A 20,742-nucleotide genomic window follows, 5' to 3' on the forward strand; every position below is an offset into this window, starting at 1 on the left:
TTTCAAAAAATGTCTTGCTTTAACTGTCGCTTATGATGGCCGACGGAGAGCGTGTGGTTCGCTGTCAGTTCGAATGCCTGTGTGTTGGTGTATTGTGTTTTTTTTTTATTGGTGCAACAGCGCAAACATTGGCCATCGTCAGAAAAGAAGTGTTCGACACGGAAGAAAAAAAAGTGCATCACCATAACACCAGCTTGGAAGGGGGGCAACATTCCTTCCTTTATTCTCTCATTCAGAGTTGTTTTGGTGTTTCCCCGTCACAAACCTAAGGCACTGCGATAGTGTTCCCTACCAACAGAGAACAGTGTTTCCGTATCCCGTTTTTTGGGGTGGCCCCGGATGCAAGAGGAATGGAGAGCGATTCGCCCAATCCGCAGCAGAGTGGTGACAGTGCTCCGATCCCCAGTGGCAGCAATGAACGGGACATAGCCAGCCGAAGAAACCGTCTAATGCGCATCACGCAGCGAACGATTGATACGGACGAAAGTGGCCGCAGCAGTAGCAGCAGCAGCAACAGCAGCTTCGACGCGATGGAGGACAACAACAATGAGGTGGACGGCAGGGTCGATCGGGATGATTTTTCCGCCCATCACTCACCCTCCCAGCAGCAGCAGCAGCACGGACTCAATGCCGAGGAGCTGCCAGAGGATGAGGCAGCGCGACTTTTCGAAGACTACATCCGGGAGCGCGAGTCGGCAGCGACCGAAATCTACAACACAGAACTTCCTACCGAGCATGCGGTAAGAGAGCAGGGAAGGGCGGAGAGTGCGTCCATATGCTGTTGAATTTCACGATTTTCTTTCTTTTTTTATGGTAACAGTACCTTGGCAAGATGGAGCGAGTCGAGGGGGTGGATTATCTGGAACCGGGCAAAACCTACCGTCTCCCCATCTACAGCCATCATTCGATCGTGTATCCGGGCGAGATTGTGCCGCTCATGCTGAACGACTCCACGCTCTACAGTGGCCGCTCGAACGACTCCTCCGATGGGCTGAAGTTTGGGCTGGTCTTTCAAAACCAGTACCGCGACGGTGGACGTGTGTACGGCGTCACGTGTCAGGTGTACGAGCGTGGGGCGGAAGGGCTGTCGGCGCTCATGAAAACGGTTGCCCAGCAACGGTTCTACATCGTACGTCAGTCCCAGGAGCGACGGTACGTGTGTGTGACAGGTCGATATGTGATCGTTAGTAGTGTACATTAGCTGAGAGAGAATTTTTCTTTCTGCTTTTCCTTTCGCAGGGCTGACGTGAAAATACTTCCCGAAATTGTGCTTCCCGATCCGTTGATAAGCACCTGCTCGAATGCCATGGTCCGGTACGCGCACAGCAGTCGAAAGGATCGATTGTCGACCTTTAAGCGGCTGCTAACACAGACGACGGTGTGGCCGCAGTTCGTGTACGACCAGTACGACACCAAGGAGGTGATGGCCAAGGTGGAGCGGTTCCTGTCCTCGCTCAACATTACCAGCGTGCAGACGGACAAGGTCAAGCTGTCGTTTTGGCTCGCCCGAAATATTCCCCTGACGGAGGAGTACCGGAAGATGATATTTTGCACCGATTCCGTGCTGCGTCGAATGCTGATCATCAACAAAGCGCTCGATCATGTAAGTGTTGGGCGGATAATAACCCCACGCAAAAACTGCCCTACGATGATCATTCTTTCCCTCCTTTTGCTACACAGATGTGGTATTTCATCTGCAAGCGATGCGAAAGTGAAATCGCCAACTATGATGATATGTTCGCCATGTCGAAGCAGGGCGTCCAGACGAGCTACTGCAATCCGGCCGGCTACGTACACGACACGCTCACCGTGCACAAGACGAAGGAAAACTCCACCCTGCCCGTCGAACGGCCGTCCACGAACTTTAGCTGGTTTCCGGGCTACTCGTGGCAAATTATTGTAAGTACATTATAGGTGGACATGCGGCAGAAAGGCTGGCATAACATAACATTACTCCTCCTTTTTTGTTCCCTACAAGGTCTGTGCTAACTGTCGGCAGCATCTGGGCTGGAAGTTTGTGGCGGAGAAGAAAAACGTTCTGCCCAAAAGTTTCTACGGCCTGTCCGGGACGAACATTACGGTAAAGTCGCACGGTGATCTGAAGAAGACTGAGGGTGAGTTTGATCTCACCGCTAGGACAGCGTCGAACGAGGAGCAGCTCGACTACGAGGAGCTGTCCGAGTTTGACTCCAGCACGGACGAGGAGATGTACTGACTCTCTGGGTCGCTCTAAGCTTGTGTGTACCCTTTAGCGAAGTAGTAGACCGTGAATGAGCATGAGTGAGTGGAATTTTTGCCGAGCTAGCTATATTTTTACATGTAAATTGTTTATATGTTTTGCTACTAAACATCGCGCGACTTGCAATCCCAAGCATGCCGGTTGGTTGGTTGGTGCCCTTCTTTGCTGTCAAATGATCCTGAAGGTTTTTGTTTTCTTCTATGGCGGATTTGTTGTCGATTCAGTAAGAGGGGTGCGTGATTGAGAGGAAAGGTAATTTTGTAATCAAATCATTTACCGTGTTCACTTAGATCGTAGGGACTAAATCAACGAGCATGTTCTTTCATGTTCCTTCAACTATCGATTTAGGGAGCGAAAACTAACACAGACCCTTAGCACCAGGCCTAACAAAGTCCAAGTCCGTAGTATTGGGAGTAAATCAAAAGAGTTTTGAGATGAGTAGAATACATCCCCAAACATCCCCATTTGGGTAGAGTCTGTGTGTATCGATCTGTTCAAACAATGCTCTATTCTCACCTGCCGAGAAGTAAATGGAAATCTACATGTTAAGCTGGCCTGGACATCAAAGATGAGATTTATGTTTCCATATCTATCCACATAAAATGTTATACAACTTTAACGTGCATTGTAATTTTCACTGTTTTGTTTGCAAGTATGTATTGAGAAATGTTTGGCCGTATTGCATTAAGTTCTAGTTAAAATGTTTTGTTTCATTACATTGGACGCAAAGTTGTGAATAAACGGTATTAAATCAAATGAAATTAACATATATTCTGTTATTTTTTAAGATTGGGTAGCTTGTATATTTTCACCCGAGGTCATTAGCCCACTCCATGCTCGCAAGCTGCAGATTCAGCCTGAATTCTCAAGTATTCGACCACAGATTGATGCGGCACCTTTATCCAGTGACTGCGTAGGGCTTCAGTTCGCGTCAATCCGCCACTGGATAGGACCATGAATAGCTAGCATGTGTTGGATCCTTGATAAAACGTGACAGTTTTTGAGAGTCCTTTAGTATCATTGCACATTTTAAAAAATAACATGCTTCCCCTTATAACGGGATGGAAGTCAAAGCCATAAGAAGTTGGCGCCATTTTAAAGTTGGCGCGAAAAGCAATAGCATGAACCACGTGTACGGCGATCAATTCGAATAGGTATGAATTGCAAGTTCGCACCATAAGAATAATGATTATAACCATGCGCTATCACTAGATAAGGGCTATACGTGACTCCGAGGAGTAAATCTCAGAAACCTCCCACTGTTAATCAATCCAGATTTACTACCTATTTGATGCAGAATCTTACTTACTTATCTAAAAAGACTTTACGGACTGGGTCGTCCTTTTCCATGCGTACAACACGGCTAGCCCACCGGAGCCTGGCGAGCTTGATACGCTGCACGACGACAGTGAGGTTGCCGTACATCTCGTATAGTTCGTCATTATAACGGCTCCTCCATTGTCCACACATACGGGGCCAAGTATCCTTATGAGTATCTTCCTCTCGAACGTGACTAAGAGGGTTTTGTCAGATTTGGGCAGTTTCCATGTCTCAGGGGCGTATGTGAGTGCTATATAGTCCCAGGCTCGTCCGTCGCGACAGGATCTTAGAGGTGAACTGATTTCTCAGGCTGTAAAATGATCGGTTGGCAGCCAGTAACCTTGGTCCCAACTCAGCTTTCACGACAATAGTCGTTGCTAACCTTTGACCAAAATTAGGTGAATTCTGGGACGACTTCAAAAGTGCGTTCACCTATCTGTACGTCACGCCTACGTAAGTTAGGGTTTGTTATTGCTAAGGCCATCAGTTTGGGCCTCGTTTATATACAATCCGAGGTTCTCGAAATGCTACATAGGAGAGCCGCAGACCAATGACGTCTATATCACCAACTTATACCAGTATCGTATGGGTTGACTTATAGAAGATGGTTCCCATAGTCTACACCCTCGAGTCGCGAATGGCCATCTCTAGCGCTAAGTTGAATAGGAGACAGGCAAGCCCGTCCCCCTGGCGCAGACCTTTGGTGGTAGCAAAAGGCCCTGAAAGTTTTCCATCTACCTTCACCTGGCAAGTGACGTCATAGTCATGTCATAGTCATGGTCATAGTCATTCTAACTAGCCTTAACAGTTTGGTCGGAATTCCAAAAGAGATCATAGCGTCATATAGTTTTACCCTGGCTATGCTATCATCATAGGGGACGGTCCCGTGGTACAGTCGTCAACTCGAACGTTTTGGGTTCAAGCCTAGAATGGACCGCCCCCCCGTAGCAAGGATTGACTTATCCGGCTGCGTGGTAATGAATACAGTTTCGAAAGCCTGTTGTATAGACCGGGCATATCCGCGTAGGACGTTACGCCAAATAGAAGAAAATGTTATCATATGTAGCTTTGAAGTCAATGAAGAGATGGTATGTGTCGTGTCTCTGTATTCAGCCATCTTCTCCTATATCTGCCGCATGGTGAAGATCTGATCAGTGGTAGCTTTGCCGTTTCGGAATCCTCTTTGACAGTTGCCAACTATCTTTTCGACGTGAGGGACAAGACGAGCCTGAAGGATCAGGGAGAATATTTTATATGCGGTATTCAACACCGTAATATCCCTGGCCGGTCTGGTGGTACAGTCGTCAACTCGTACGACTTAACAACATACCCGTCATGGGTTCAAGCCCCGAATAGACCGTGCCCCCATACGTCTAGGGCTGATTTATCCTGCTATGGCAACAAAAAGTCACTGAAAGCCAAGCTCACTTCACTAGTGGGTACAGGCAGGCCTTGACCGACAACGGTTGTTGTGCCAATGAAGAAGAAGAATACCCCTGTAGTTGCAGTCGTAAAGCCTGTCGTCTGCTTTCTTGTACATGGGTTAGATGATGCCGAGATTCCAATGACAAGGTATCGATTTATCGATTCGCGCTATTCCACACCTCAGTAACAATTTAATGAATTTCGTTTTCTAGTTCATGATCTTAGAAAGAAGTGAAAAAAACATCGTACTTTTATTTGAGTCTTATATTCCTTTTATTTTTCACTTTACTTATGTACACAACAAAGTCAGATAGTTAGATTTCTCCATTCCTACTCTTAGATAGATTTCGTGTTTGCACCACAATCCAAAGCTTACACAAGAACAACCAAAGCCTAAAGGTGAAACGTAATTAAGGAAAGCAGAAACAAAGCTACTGCAGCTGTTGCCGCAATTGTTACAGGCGTCCGCGCGCAGCAAGTGCGCAAATAATATGCCCGCAACATTGCTCCAGCATAGACATATTTGGTACATTTTACACCAATTACGTTTAACATCCACCAGCTGCGCGATGATTCCAACCTCAGCCAGCATCGCAGCAAATGAGCTAACGCGTCCTGCTAGCATCCTTCGATGTGTGAGTTTGGCGCATATTGCGCCATGCGTATTACGCCGTAGTGTGGCCGTATCAACCACACGATCATGCGCGCATGCGTGTATGCATATCAATAGAGATGCAGAAACGCAACGAAAGAAACAGTTCATTAGCGGAGTTATCATTCCATTTCGCTTTAGTGAAACCACAGAACCATCTTGTTTTTTTTTAAACATTTTTCTGTCTTTTCTTTTTGTATGTTTTTTTTTGCTTTCTGTTTGGTTGGTTTTTACTTTCTGATGCACTATATATTGCCCATTGTCCAACGTATAACCGCTCACTTAATTATTAAAGCTTCACTAAAGTAAAAACCCCACCGCTAAGTAAATTAGCAACCACACACCACTTGCATCATTACTCAGTGCATCTCTGCCTTTCATGTGTTTTGTTTTTTTTGTTTTTATTATTTTACAACTTTTCCCAATATATAATATTTTCCCTAGCTCTCGAACTCGTGTTCTTTTACGCGCTCCCCCCTACGGTCCCTCTGCACTTATTATTTTACATACAATTTATCTTTTTTTTTTTTCATTCCAATTGCACCCCTTCTCCTCCTTTCCGGCAGCCTAAATTATCTTACTACAACATTGGAAAGCTACGGGTTTGTATTCACTTACTGCATTCTAATGTTAATGTATATATGTATATGTACAAAAGTGTATAAAACTAATAATATTATTAATGTATATAAAAAAAAAACAAAACTATCCATCACATCGGTTGTCGGGTACGATTCAGCAAACACAGCATTTAGAGTAGTAGTAGTAGTAGTAGTGGTTGTTGTGTAGTAGTACAGTAGGATTAGCAGTAGCGTTTTAGCACTGTTCAGAGAGTAGCAGAACGGTTCAATAAGTGCACGAGCCCGCGCACACATTCACCCTCGTCTATCCTTTGACGAGCCCTTGTACGGTTCTCGTACGGCCGTAGTACGCCACCATCACAAGCCACTTTTCACGATGCACTGCGCAATTGTGTAGCGCATCCACTCAGTCCATCCATTACCGCCAATCATTTCTCGACTGGCGAAGCCAATTATTCCCTGTAACGCAAACTACCGTACGGCTAGCTTTACATTTGCTGCGGTAATATTACCAAAAAAAAAAAACACTAAACTGTTTTTTTACTAAGCATTCAACAGCCCGGATACCGCTTTCTAACTTTGTAAAACTTTGAGCTCAAAACTCAATACCGGCAAGTTGGGAGCAACAAAAAAGGAAACAAAAATATGAAAATAAAAAAAAAACAATCCATGGAGTAATCCACGGAATAAGGGACCAAGGGAAAAGGGCGGGGAATGTGTATGTACAAGTAGTTAAGCATAAATAGTTTGTTAATAACATTAATAACGGGGCGGGATTTTTTTTACTTCATATAAATAGGCATATTAAAGATTTGCTGAGAAACTTGCTTAACAGCAGTTGGGGATGATAGCAATGGCAAGGGGGGGGGGGGACACCCACCCCACTGCCGATGTAAAAAGTGCGTACCCCTCTCCCAGCCAAAGTGGGAAATGAGACCACCGAGCTATTTTTAGCACACATGTAACTGTTAGCACCGCTTGTAACTATAGAACTATTTACACCGATACCAGCTGTGTTTGTGTGTGTGAGGTGGTAAAAAGGGTAAGGACCCTTGTTCGATCCTCTATCCGTTAAAGATAAGTTCCATCCACTACCACCAGGTGTCGCTTTGCTCGTTGGCTTTGTGTATTCCTGCGTAAAACGGCCTGCGTAAAGCACACACACTAATAGCACGTGGTTACGATGAGGATGTGTGAAAAGTTTGAAAATTTCATCGGGCCTGCTTGCCACCAACGCTCTTCGGCTAAATGCCACGTGTATGTTTTCCTTAAAACAGAAACAATTACCTATCTCTCATGCACAGCACATACGGATATTAAACCTTCAATCAGGGTGTGTGATCGTTGTGTGAAAAGCACCAAAAATCCTCCCATCGCTCGCGTGTACACATACAGAGCGTGTACGTGTTGGCGCGGGCAGGATGCGGATGCGCAAGCAACCCAAACAAAAAAGGCTCCATGCACGGCCACCAGAGGGAGCCACGAAACTGTTTTCCAGCACACAAACAAAGAAACGCATTGCCGCATTCCGCGCAGAACTGTTTTCTTCTCTGTGTTTTGATGAGGCCATGGTGGCTGCGGATGGGTCACCAATACACTCTTCCGCTTGAATTACACCTCCACTTTCCTCTTCCTTCTCCTCCACCTCCCACCACCTCGTTACGGCGGCAGAATGGAGCAATCAAACCAGTCGAAGTAGTGCCACCGATACCGGAAACACTACTCCTTGGTGCGCTGGTGCACGATGGCCGCCGTTGCTGAAGCCGTACCGTTCATGCCACTGCCCTGCACGCTGCCTCCACTACCTCCTACTACCCCACTACTACTGCTGCTGGTGCTGCTGCTGCTACTACTGTGGTTACTGCCCGTTACGCTTGCACCGTTGCTGCTGGCTCCGCCCATCGCCAGTGATCCGTTCATGGAACCGTTCATTGCGGCCGATCCACCGCCGATAAGCCCGTGGTGGTGTTGCAGATGATGATGCGGATGCAGCTGATGATGACCGTGGCCGTGCTGATGATGATGGCCGGCGTGGTGCGTGCCCGCCGCTCCCGAATGGTGCAGCGAGGGATGAACACCGTTGGCGGTGCCGTTGGAGGAGTTGCCGCCGAGATGGTTCGAACCGGCACCGTTCGGTCGTTCGGAGTTGCGCGGCACGAGCACGACCGCTCCGTCCGCACTCTGCTGCAAGCTGTAATGCTCCTGCGAGTAAGGGTTTCCGTCGGCATCGCGCAGGTTCTGGAAATGTGGAGGAGCATTGGAAGCGAAAATTAAACATCGACCCATCAAATACCGGGGCGAAAGAAAAAGGGCCGATCTCTCACCTGGAACACGTGCCGATACAGCATGGAAAACTTGTCGCGTATCTTCTTGTGCTCGGACAGCACCATCTCGCGGTCGCGCATCAGCCGCTCCTTGCGCATCTTCATGTCCTTCACCTCGTCCGCGAGCGTCACGATCTGGTCGAGCTTGCGCTTGCGGCAGTTCTGGGCCGCCACCTTGTTCTTACCCCTCCTTCGGATGTCCCGGATGAGGGAAAGCTGCGTCTCGCTCAGATCGTACTTGGACAGCCGCTCGTTAAACTCGTCCATCGGCAGGTTGATGATGTCGTGCACCGGGATGGGGATCTGCAGCGCCCGCGCCCGCTTCTCGTCCCGCGTCAGGTGTTCCTCCTCCGCCTTGCGGCTGTGCAGCGACGAGGAGCGCGATTTGTCGCGCGTCTGTGGCTTCGGGCCCTGGTGCACGCCCACCGCTCCGCCGCCCCCGTTCGGCGTGGCGAACGGCAGCGTGTACGTGTGGTTGTGGTGTATCATGTCCTGGGGCTGCAGCGGTCCCCGGCCCCCCATCGCCGCCGAGTGGTGGCTGCGCGGGAAATCGATACCGTACGGGTACTTCATGTCGGTGAGGGCGGCCGCGGCAGCCGCCGCCGCCGCTGCCGACGACTCGTGCTGGTGATGCTGCAGGTGGTCCTCCTGCTTGGCGGCACCCTCCAGTGGCCCAATGGTCGGACCGGCGGCCGTTTGCGGACCGACCACGTTCATGTAGTCGTACTCGTACTTGATGGCCGTCGGGAGTAGAACGCCCGCCGCCGTGGCACCAGCGCCACCGCCGGCCGCTCCACCGGCAGCACCGCCATCGAGCCCGGGGGGACCACCGACCGTACCGGCGGTCCCGCCGTTCGGTGACGGATGAATCGACGGAACGGTCGACGTGTTTTGCTCCTGGAAGTAGCGCTTCGCGAACATGTGATGCTTCTTCTGGGCGACGGGCGGTCCCTGCCGGGGTCCGTGCTCGCCCATCCGGCTCGATGGGACACCACCGGCCCCGCCAGCACCACCACCGCCAGCGCCATTCGTTTGGTTGTAGCTGTAGTCGTACGGGCCGCCGTACTTGCCATTGTGGTACTCCTGCGCACTGTCGCTGCCCCCGTCGCCCCACTCACCGTCCGACAGCGAGGGGACGCGCTCGGAGCCCATCGAGCTGACGGCACTGTCGCTGGACGCGTCCAACCGATCGCCCGGCGTACCGGACGACGCCCCGCCGGCCCCACCGCCGGACGACGCTCCGGACGAGGCGGACGACGCGGACGACGATCCGTTGACTAGGGCGCTGACGTTCATGGCATTCTGCAGACCGGCGCCACCGCTCGCCGACGACATCAGTGACAGATGGTGGTGGTGGTGGGAGTGCGGATGGACACCGCCGTGGTTGACCAGGTTGGAGGCGGCGGACGCCGACACACCCAGCATACCTCCGCCCCCGGATGCGTTGTTTCCGCCGCTGCCGGTTGTGCCATTGTGCTCCAGCATGCGCATCGTGTACATACCTTGGGGTGGAAGGAAATTGGGAGAAAAAAAACATAACTAGGTCGGTTCCAGCTGAAGATGACTGCTCTGGAAAAGCAATTTGGGACCATGGGACAGTGAGTGATCGTAAGCGGGGATTAAGTCGTGCGTTTGTCGTGCTATTTACCAAGAAATGCGTACGGTGACAGCATGGCTGTGTTGCGTGCGCTCGCTTGTGTCTATCTTGTCTCAAAACTTCTGTCAGTACACTAGGGATTTTGGAGTACACAGTGGAGCAAGGGGTGGTGGTGTAAACAACAAACAAGAGCACCGACGCACGTTTGGTCACAGGCTTAGAGGAAAATTCGGAATCACCGGTCGTTGCGCGTCCGTTGCGCGTGCTATCGTGTCTATCGAGTGGTCTAATTTAACCAATCGAACTGTTCACACACAAACACACGCACACACATACATCTAGATACCATAGAGCAACCGTCACCGAGGTAAAGCGTCGCCGAGGTCAGCGAAATGCTTGCCGTCGCGCGGCTACTTGGATGCGCTCTTTCCCGGCGCTATGGCTAGCTTCTGCACACACGCACACATACACGCACAAACACAGTCACAAACACCGGGCACGGTGTTAATAATGCTGATGAGTAGTAAATAATAATGACTTGCAACACTGCGCTTTTTGGGGATCGGTTTCATCGGCCCCCACCACCAATCTCACCCCACCAGCGTCCGGTGGGTGGTATTTTTGGCTAATGTTCCCTGCTTTTCCCTTCCTTTCTTCTTCTTTTTCTTCTTCTTTGGCTAGTGGTGGCGTTGTGATAAGAAGGCTTCTTTACAAAGCGCGAGGGAAAACGTTACAAAGGGGGTGTGTGGTGTGTGTGTTGGGGCGGATTCCCTATCCGCGATGGAAAAGATTATCTCGCACGGGAAGGGGCTTCCAAAGGGACCGTCGTGGCGGTGGCTCGGACCAATTCATATCTATCGTGTCGCGAACGTATCGCGATATCGCGCCATGCCCTAGCCCCGTATCAAACCCCGTCTCGTTTGTGTGTGAGGGGGGGGGGGGGGGGAGGTGTGTGGTTAGGCGAGAAGTGAAACAAACCGGCAATTGTACACACACACGCACGGGGGTACCAGCAATCGCTGAGTCATTCGGTGATGCGTATAAACGGGCAGCCAGCGCTAGCTTTCGGACCTTTTAGCTTGTTGGGTTTTAACGGTTTTACTTTGCTTTGGTGACACACACTGTCGGAATCGGAACATTATTTTGCAGTGAGTGTGCACACGCAACAGATACACGCAAACACAAGGAGGGGCGATTTTTTTTAAATGCACTGGGCCGCCACTTTTGCTTGTTGCAGTTCGAAAACAATCCAAACACGTGTGCGCAAAAGTGAACAGACGCGCGGCAAAGAGACAACCGCGCCCATCGATAATTTAAATTTGTGTTCTTCTGTTTCCGCTTTTATCCGCGCACAAAGCTGCTTGTTTTTACACTGCGATTTATTCAGACTGCACATGAATACATTTTTGATTCACAATCGCGCAAGCAACACGCACCGAAGAGCGCAAAAGAACCGTCACTCGCGCGTAACTTTCACACATAGAGGGCGCAAGCAGTATTGGTGGTGCGCACAGGCGATTGCCAATGAAAAGGTGGGATGAACCGGAAAGGGTGCGGGCGCGGGCTAACGCACACATGTGCCCTTCACACACACACACACACACAAACACACGCCACTACAAACGCATACACACATTCGCGCTCAACGGACATTCACGTACTGTTTTAGCCGTTTTCCTTTCATCGGCAATTTCTAGACGCGGGCAAACATGGCCTAGGCTCCCCTTCGTGTCTCCCCCTCTCAATCTTCTGTCCACATTCCCCCGATATCATCGTTGGGTGTTCCAGAAAACCGTAAAACAGGGTGCTGCTGCTGCTGCTGCTGCTGTCGCAACAACGCGCTTAGTGTGCGGAGAGTCTTATCATTATCTTATCTTTGGCAACACACACCACCACCACCATCACACATTAGACAAACGGTCTTTCTCAGTGCGCGAGTGGGTGGGTAGTGGGTTAAGGTGGCGAATTATGTGTTTGTGTGTGTGTGTGTGTGTGTGTGGGTTATTTCTGTACCGTAAAACCAACACCACCACCATCATCCCCCCCAAAAAAAATGCGAAGACCGACGATGGCAAAAAGGCGAAATGACGCGTTATGCTGTCGGTCAAAGTCAACGTGAGGCCACTTTGAAGAAAACTGTGATGCGCTTCAAAATGAGTTTTCATTTTTGCTTCCTTTTTTTTAAGTAATCACGTGTCGCACAATGCCGTTTTATGGACGGAGGGGCGCAGCAAAAAGGACACGCACACACACACACACGCACAAAGGATAAAAATTAATGATCACACGTCAGCACCCGGATATTGCTTAATCTTCTTTTTCCATCTTTGGGCGCCATGTTTGCAACAATTTTTATAAAAAAAAAGAACAAGGAGCAGGAGCAAGGAACAGAGGGGGTGGTGCTGCGTTCAAAAGCTCAAACATACGCCATGTGCGCGTGTGAGCGTGTTTCCCTTTTCTTAGCTGTAGATTACACTTCTTAAGCCTATTAAAATATTGTCTACCGCTTTTCATCGATTAACCCACACACACACACACACACAGCCAACCCAACGCGGACTTTGCCGCGTATCCTGGGACCGAGCATGCCGGGGACCCGCTGGTTCTTTATTTCCAGCACCCCCGAAAACCCTGGGCCCTGGAGTGAGATGGCACTTTTCAAAGTCCTGTCGGCAAATGAAACAGACGGCGGCGGGACGTGCGCAGCAGCAACGCCGAACCACGCGGCGGTGTGGGAATATATTGAGGCCCGGATAGAGGAAAAATTAGTTCTCCAGCTTTCACCGCACCGTCCCCGATGGAGTAGTGCCCGGAGTGCCGAGGGGAAGAGGCATCCACAGAGCAACCCGGAGTGCCCGAAACATGACTTGGAACTTTCGGTTTGTGTTTCGTTTTCAAACCCGCTAGAACCGAAATCCACCACCACCAGTTCCATCGTTCTATTGGGGTTCTCTCCTCTCCTTTCTCTCCTTCTCTCTAGCATTGAACCGAACCGCTGTTGGTATGTTTAATTATGCGGCGCGCAACATCTTGCGCTCGATTTGTTCTATTTTTCACTCTCATTGCTCCCGATTCTATTGGGTGCTCGAGTTTTTTTTTTGGTTTTGCTTTTGTTTGACGGTTATCAAGGCCTTCCAGAGGCTTTGCTGCGGGGGGCTGTCATGAAGGGTGGGCGAATTGAGGACTGAATGCAGTTTGAGTTGTTGTAATTGGAGGGAAAAATAATTTGAATGTGACAAAAGCTATCTCTTTCTATTTTGTTTGTTTGTTTTATACGTCATATGGGAGTTTTTCGGCCGTTGAGTAGAATCAAACGGAGTTCAAATTATGCCCAAAAGTGTGTAGTGTGATAAATGAGAAATAGAAAATATTTTTCTCATTCATTTTGCAATGTTGAAACATGTAAAAGATGCAATGAAACATTAAAACATAAAGTCGATGGCAGATCTCGTTGACTTTAGTCTCGATTTCGTTGCGAATTTGAACAACTTTCCAATGGAATATTGTGATAAAAATTGAATTCGTTTTCAATTTTTAGTCGTTTGCTGAATGAAAAAGGCGAAAATAAACATTTGTTTCTAAAACTTGATTGTTTCTACGAAACATTAAAACAATAATGATTGTAGAAAGACAATTTGCGCGGAAAAAACTGCAATAATGTTCAGGACTGATTGTATTTTATACAAGATTAAAGGATATTACAATAGAAAATAGTCAACAACTACTACAACCACCAAAAACAAAACAGCAACATACCATAGCGTTGGATTGCAATGCATAAATCGGTGCGATGAAGTTGCACATTAAATCAATGATGTTAATATTTTTTTCACAACTGTCATTATTTAGAGCACACACGCCGAACGCTCGTCAAAGTGGCAAGTAACGCTAATGCACGAAGGCGATAGAATGAGGTAATTCCACTTTTTAGCCCACATTTTGCAACGTAATGGGTGGTAGCGGATAAGATAAGACCCATTTTCATTGACCACGACACCGCAGCCACGCGGGAGAGTTGTTAGCCGGCACGGACACATTCGTATCGGCAAGGTAATGTATTGATCGTTCTCGTCAGCGGTACTGTCCACGATAAGCATTTTCTATCACTATTCTCGATTAGTTCCTTCGACGAGAACACATTTCCAATCGATCACACGGGCGGGATTCTCACACGCGGTGGCCTTCATTATGCGAGCATGTGCGGTGCATGTGTTTATGCCTTACTACAGCCCCACAACGGGATGGCATATAATAATCATTCACTCAATCAACCTATCACATCCCAACACTACTTACCTTCGTTGACGGCGATATCCATCAGCTGCAAATCTTCGTCGTTCAGAATGGAATTCAAAAAGCCATCGGTGTGGTTCATTTCCGACGATGTGTTCTGCGCGGGAGGGAACGAAGGAAAAAGGACTTTAGATTACTTTATAAAGGAAGGAGAGTGGTGCCAATCATGCCGCGGCAAACCGTGGCCACGCTAATAATGCTTGATTATTATTCACGATGACCACACGGAGCCCGAAGGTGTGACTAATGCTACAAAATGTGTCCATAAGTGAGCGCCTGCCCTTACCGAGTAGTACATCATCTCGGGATCCATTTTGTACCCGGACGTGCCAGCATCCGTCTCGGACGTGGAGTTGGTCAGATGCATGCTGGTAGCGACGGCCGAACCGAGGTTCGCCCCGTAGTGCGGCTGGGCCGGCGAAATGTCGGCCAGCGATGCATTCTGCAGTACGGCGGCATGCGGCGGATGATGGTACTGGCCGTGCTGCGGGCCGGCAATGCCTCCACTCGGCTAAACGGAAGAGAAGGGAGAGGAGTTGCATTAGAAGGGAAACAAAACCGGGACATAAATGCACAGGGAGGAGACCTTACCTGATACGAGGGATAGTGTGACGGGTAGTGCGCGTGGGACGGATGGGATGGTGGCATATCGGCGACACCCATGCCCACCCCCATGCCGGGTGGAAAGCTCAGCAAATTGGCCAGATCCTGCCAGCGTTGTTCCATCGAAACAGCTCGACTCAGCGGCACACGGGACTGCAATGAAGGAAGAGAGCAGAAAACGAGGTTAGCAACGAAAGCGATACGAATCAAGGAGTCTGTTTTCGGAACAAACCAACAAAGGCAACACCAATCTTAGATCAATCTCATATTTGTGCACATTCGAAGCTGTTGTACGGCTTTGACTGCTTCACGAGCCCGAAGGGCTTGACAACGGTGACCCACCACTTGCCCCCGAAAAGGGATGAGATGGCGGCACCGTGCCCGATGTCGCGACACAAAGCAACGAACCCCTCCAACATCTACTGTGTCTCGGCGGTGGGAGGCAAAACGCCCCAAAGCCCGCCACATGCTCCACTCGCCACCACCAATTGAATATCGGCGCTCTGGCACATTAGAACACAATTAATTGTATATCATTTGCGCCCCTCTAATTTTACGCTACCACCAAGGTCACGTCACACATTTACAATGTCAAATGCGGCATACCGTGTGTAGCCCCCGCCCGTGTGCACCCCCAAAACGCAAACCCTTAGCCGAACTTGCCCGTAACAGGGAGGATCGAATTTGATGTGACCCCGCCACCGGACCGGAATGCATCTTCCCCATCGCCGTGTGGTCACAAACTACGTGTGCCCGCACCGGTAATAAGCAAGGGAAGGGTGGAAGTGGGGGGGGGGGGGGATGGTTTGGCATTATTATGGGTTACAGAGAAAAGGGCCGAACGTTTGCCGGCAACAACTACTGCCTGTGTCTGTTGTACGCATGAATCGGACGCGTTTAGAGCTCGGTGTGGTTGTCGTCCGCGGATGGAACTCACTGTTTATCATCCCCCCTCCCCCCCACCTGTTCGCTGGTTGTTATTATTGCGCCACACTGCAACGACGCACTGCTTTATAATTAGCCGCTCATTAATGGGGAGGAGGAGAAAACAAAAACAAAAAAAGGCACACAACACAGGTGGGGAAACGTTTGATAGCGATGTTTGTTTTATAAGAGCTGGACGTATTTATCAATTAGCTCCCGCGGGGCAGCGATATTGCGTGCCATCGATCCAGTTCATTAGCTAAACACCGCGCTACTACACTGTGGTGTGCGACGATTAGGCAGAGGGAGAAGTAGTGCTGGCGCTCATTTGCACCCTGGAAGCTGGTCGTTGTAATTATTTGCAACAGCAAGTTGTTGATTTATCGGTTGTAAAAATGAGGCTTGAGGTACAACATTTACCATAACTATCATCTGACAACTTCGCACGGAAAGACGGAGTACGTCAAACGCATCTTATAGCACACTTCTGTCATGCGATGATTTCGAACTGGACGAGACAAAGATTGGGCTTTTTTTGGGGGTGGCAAAAACAGAAACGTCTGGGGAAGTAATCTTCCATTATGAGGTGTATAATTTTTTGCTCGCTCGTATTCGCTCTGCGTTGACTTCGTACAAACACACATACTTACAAGAGAGCCGCGCGTCCGCGTAATGCGATGGACAGCGAAGGAAGTCTTCAGATGATGGTATATTGAAGCAAAAAAGCAACAGCTTCAGCAAAAAAATCGACCACGAAATTGAAAGACAGGTCGCGTACGTACACAGCACAAGCCGGACATGACCGATGAAGGCGATCTTGCCCCTCTTGCTGGTGGTGAGTACAGAACTTGGAGGTAAGAATGAAGCAAAAAATAAAACAACATACGACAGACACAAAATCCTCACACGACCGTAGAGGATGAGTAAAGGTCAAGACGGTTTTGGACGGGGCTGTTTGCTGGATCCAGAGATGAATGTAGCACATCCACGGGAACAATAATGCGTAGTCGCGTTTTAATGTTTTCTCGCATCCTTATGTGAGTGTGGATGGTACATAGTAGATGGTTTAAATAGAAGCAACCTTAATGATAGTGGCACGCGGTAGTTTTAGTGGATTTCCACACCACATCAGCTTTCTCAGGCACTGGCACCCAATCGGTCTACCGCTTGCAGTGTGTTGTGTACCTTCGTCCACGTGCTAGATCCATTAGCATGATCACGTAGCAAGATGAAGAGCGGGGATCAACAACACTCCGAAAGCACTGAAAAACGAAAACAAATCTGGCTCAACCCTACACAACAACACACTGTGTTAACAGCGCACAAGACGAAAATCAACTAAAAGCCCTGCCAAACTCCCATCCCAAGCAGCATCCAACACAACACACGGCATGGCGCAAGCTCGATTCGTTACCATGCCTACCCCTCCCGTTCTGTTCTGTTTCTCGCCCTCTCTTCCACTCTCTTCGGTTGCCATTCTTTGCTGCCTACACGCTTGTGTGTGTATATGTATGTGTGTGTGGTTTGTCTTTTTTCTCTATCAAAAAAGCCACAAACGCCGCGATCAGATGCGCGATGGTGGTGGAAGCTACGAAGGTTCGTCGTGATGCCTGCCGCGCTGCTGCCGGCGCTGTAGACGATAAGTCAAATAATCGAACGCGGAAGGTTTCGCTCCTCACGCAATCTCGTGCGCTCCAAGCAGACGCTTTGCATATCGCGCAACGCGACGACGCTTGCAGCTGCTCTGTGGAGAGCCCATAGATATCGCTCCATCTCACTTCTTCCACGTCCACGTCCTTTGCTGTGCGCGTATCGGGTTCGCTCCGCTTTATTGGGTGTGCGTTCGCTGCCTACCGTTGCGCACAAGTCTTGCGTTTTGGTAAGCCATCGCGCTCGAACACTTTGAACATGGGGTTTGGAACGTTCCGCGATCCACGCGGGCAATAGACGCGCGCAACACACACGCAGTGATGCTGGTCCACTTGATCGTGAACTTGACGTGTCCGCGCGGTGTGGTTGTTTTTGCTTATTTGCGCTGATTTGTAAGTACGTTTCAATTTCTTTTCCTTTTTTTGTGCGTGTGTCTTGTTGTGGCCGATAGTTGTAAACGTTTGTAGCAAAGTTCGATTTGTTTTGTGTGTGTGTGTGCGTGTTTCTTCTTCAAATGAGACACAATTACAAAAAATAAACCCCCAAAACACTCACGTAAACAGACACATACACATGGCTACGTTTAAATATATTGGAAACGATTTGTTTTGTTTGCTTAATGGCTTGTTCTCGCCGGAATGCGTGTGTTTGGTACCGGAACGATTCAAAATTCGGTCGCACTCGTGATGGTTGAACTTTGCTTAGCATGGCGTTAAACGACGGCCGATCGTTCATCAATCCTTCAATCGCGATTGATGTTGTTGTGGGGGTCGTCAATAGGACACAGTGAGGTAAAAAAGTAATCACCGAATAATTGCCTCATTCTATCTGTACGACTAGCGCAAAAACAGTCGAGCAGTAAAGTTGTAGGCGAAACGTTTTTGTTTTACAATCTGACCGGAGGTAATTCAATAAACAAAACTACTTTTTATCAGTTTAGAGATAGAGAATCAGAGTATAATTTTGTTTTTCTGTTCGATTGTAATGTACCATTGAAATAAAATGTGTTTGAATATTTTGGAGCAAAATGTATTACTAATTATCGATTCGTACGGAAAATAATCGTATTTGAAATGCAGGTTCTGTTAAATTCAGTATACAGGTGAACCCCAAAATACGAATGTTTTTGGGACCGAAAAAATGTCCCAAAGCAAGGCATATGTCGAAAAAGTCGTATTTTAAATAAGTGTCAATATAAAGTTTATAGCCGAACTTGAAGAGTTGAAATCTATGATAACGTACATTATACTGAACATAATGTTCAATATTGTATTAATGTTACCCCAAAAGTCATTTACACGATATAAATTTTCAAGATTTGGTAGTCCGGGAAACTTTGTAAATGTACCTAACCTCCGGGAAACTTTGTAAATGTATGTAAGGTTATCAATGAGAAAAAAAAAATAATGCATCAATTTATTCAAGTGACATCTTTTAACTGTCTAAATCAAAATCGTCGTTCCTGCGAATTCTCGTAACTCGAGGGGGTCGAATCTTAAGCGTCAAAGGCAAAACTTTTTATCTCATCAGAATGGCACAACATTGTGAAATGCTCAGAAATGTTTTTTTTGTGACTTCAACACAACTTGTACGGTAGAATTAATCGAATGGCAAAAAACCAAGAAAAAAGCAATTACAAAAATTAGCACGAAAATAAATCCTCCAGACAATGTTTTTTTTTATTCAGGAGGAACGGTCCAAGAATACCGTATTGCTTAACTCAAGACGACTTATTGATGAACAAATTGCTCAAAAAACATCATCACTCCCTTATACAGCAACTGCCACTTTGCCCGGCAAGAGAGAGCAAGTGGTGTGTCTCGCCGATGGGACGCAAAGGATAACCGGCTTAAGAGAAATAACACTGATCGGGACCCGATAACCCAAGCAGGAAAACGTAAATAAATAACCAAATTCAAGTACTTTCGAAAACCGTGCCCATGTCCCGCACATAATTTCACTCCAAATTGTCCAAAGCCCAAGTTTGCAAGGGATTGTGTGGAAGTGTGGAAAGAAGGTTTTGCTGATGGACAGGAAAACAAGAATATACCGGGAAGAAATGCCGTGTCTCCGTACCCCGCATCAGCAACAACAGAAGTAAGTCGAGGGCACACAGAGCACATTAACCTGCTGCTGCCTCCTCCTCCTAGGCTTGAGAGCATTTCTTTTCAGAATGGGGGATAAAATAACACTGCTTGGCAAAAGGACACTAGCTCGCCCTTCTGCTGCGACACAACAACGTTGGACCGTCGACCAAAAGCATCCTTTTGTTGTTGTTGTTGTTTTGCTCTCCTCGCATCAGGGAGATTGTGTGCAGCGTAGAATAACACAAGCGAAGCTTCCAAGTCAACGTAAAAAGCTTGGAAGTTTACTTTAAAAACAACAACACTTGTGCCAGAGCCAGAGCGCAGCGCTCGTTGATTTACATGGTTCTCGCGGTCGAGCTTCTTCGAGCAAGTGCTTCTTCGCTCGTACCGGTGTGCTTTCGAGTCGAGTCTCCTCCATTTTTGTTCAGGATGCGCATGAAGGAAGACGTGCGCTACGCTTCGCGCAAGAGAGAGAGAAGGAGAACATTTTTTCGACTGGAGCTGCTATTATCCGTTGGTGCTTCCCCTTTGTGTATGCCGTAATGTAGGGCATAGGCTGGAAGTCGTCCGGGTCTTTGAAAAAACAAAACAAAAGCCAAGCAATAATAGCGGCCACGATCGATCCTTTTGCGTACTTGTGTGTACGTTTTGTTCTGCTCGATCGTTTTGCCTTCATTTTCGCTCCCTTGTTCTCTCCTTCTCTTTATCTCTCTCTCTCTCTCTCTCTCTCTCTCGTACGTTTCTTCTATTTTTCCTCGTCTTGCTGCTGTTGCTGTTGATCATCTCCTTCGATTCTCATTGGCCCTTTTTTGTACTGACACGGTGGTGGTGTCCGACACGGAGAGCCCCCGCGTAGCCGCCGGCCAGCTTGTACCCTCCGCTCTCCGTAGCCAGGCACTCTTACTTAATGCGTTTTTAAAATCAATCGAAATCATCTCTATTTTTTGTTATTCTTTTTGCCTTCGCTCCCGCCACTCCAGAGATCTGTGGCCGTGCTATTATTATTGCTATTTATTGTTCGGTACACCCATCCCATCCGCGTGGTGT

The 20,742-nt window shown here is 48.3% G+C and overlaps 2 protein-coding genes across 3 annotated transcripts in view; one reads left to right on the plus strand and one right to left on the minus strand.

Annotated features, from left to right (window-relative positions):
• The first annotated feature begins 33 nt into the window (after nt 1-33).
• LOC1270386 (protein cereblon) lies at nt 34-3,000 on the plus strand. The gene is made up of 5 exons (XM_309090.5): nt 34-740; nt 821-1,152; nt 1,240-1,603; nt 1,681-1,899; nt 1,979-3,000. The coding sequence occupies exons 1-5, from the start codon at nt 351-353 to the stop codon at nt 2,213-2,215; spliced, it is 1,542 nt and encodes a 513-aa protein (XP_309090.5). The 5' UTR covers nt 34-350; the 3' UTR covers nt 2,216-3,000.
• Nucleotides 3,001-5,233: 2,233 nt separating this feature from the next.
• The window catches only part of LOC1270380 (segmentation protein cap'n'collar), a 45,253-nt gene continuing 29,744 nt past the window's right edge, over nt 5,234-20,742 (minus strand). For both annotated transcript variants that reach the window (XM_061646383.1, XM_061646384.1), the window contains exons 7-11: nt 15,023-15,187; nt 14,718-14,942; nt 14,435-14,528; nt 8,542-10,043; nt 5,234-8,455 (exon numbers count right to left, since the gene is read on the minus strand). In XM_061646383.1, the coding sequence (XP_061502367.1) occupies nt 7,937-8,455; nt 8,542-10,043; nt 14,435-14,528; nt 14,718-14,942; nt 15,023-15,187 (2,505 nt within the window). In that variant the 3' untranslated portion in view covers nt 5,234-7,936. The remainder of the gene's footprint in view (nt 8,456-8,541; nt 10,044-14,434; nt 14,529-14,717; nt 14,943-15,022; nt 15,188-20,742) is intronic.

The sequence above is a fragment of the Anopheles gambiae genome, chromosome 2 (genome assembly GCF_943734735.2).
Source record: "Anopheles gambiae chromosome 2, idAnoGambNW_F1_1, whole genome shotgun sequence".
NCBI classification, from domain to species: Eukaryota; Metazoa; Arthropoda; class Insecta; order Diptera; family Culicidae; genus Anopheles; species Anopheles gambiae.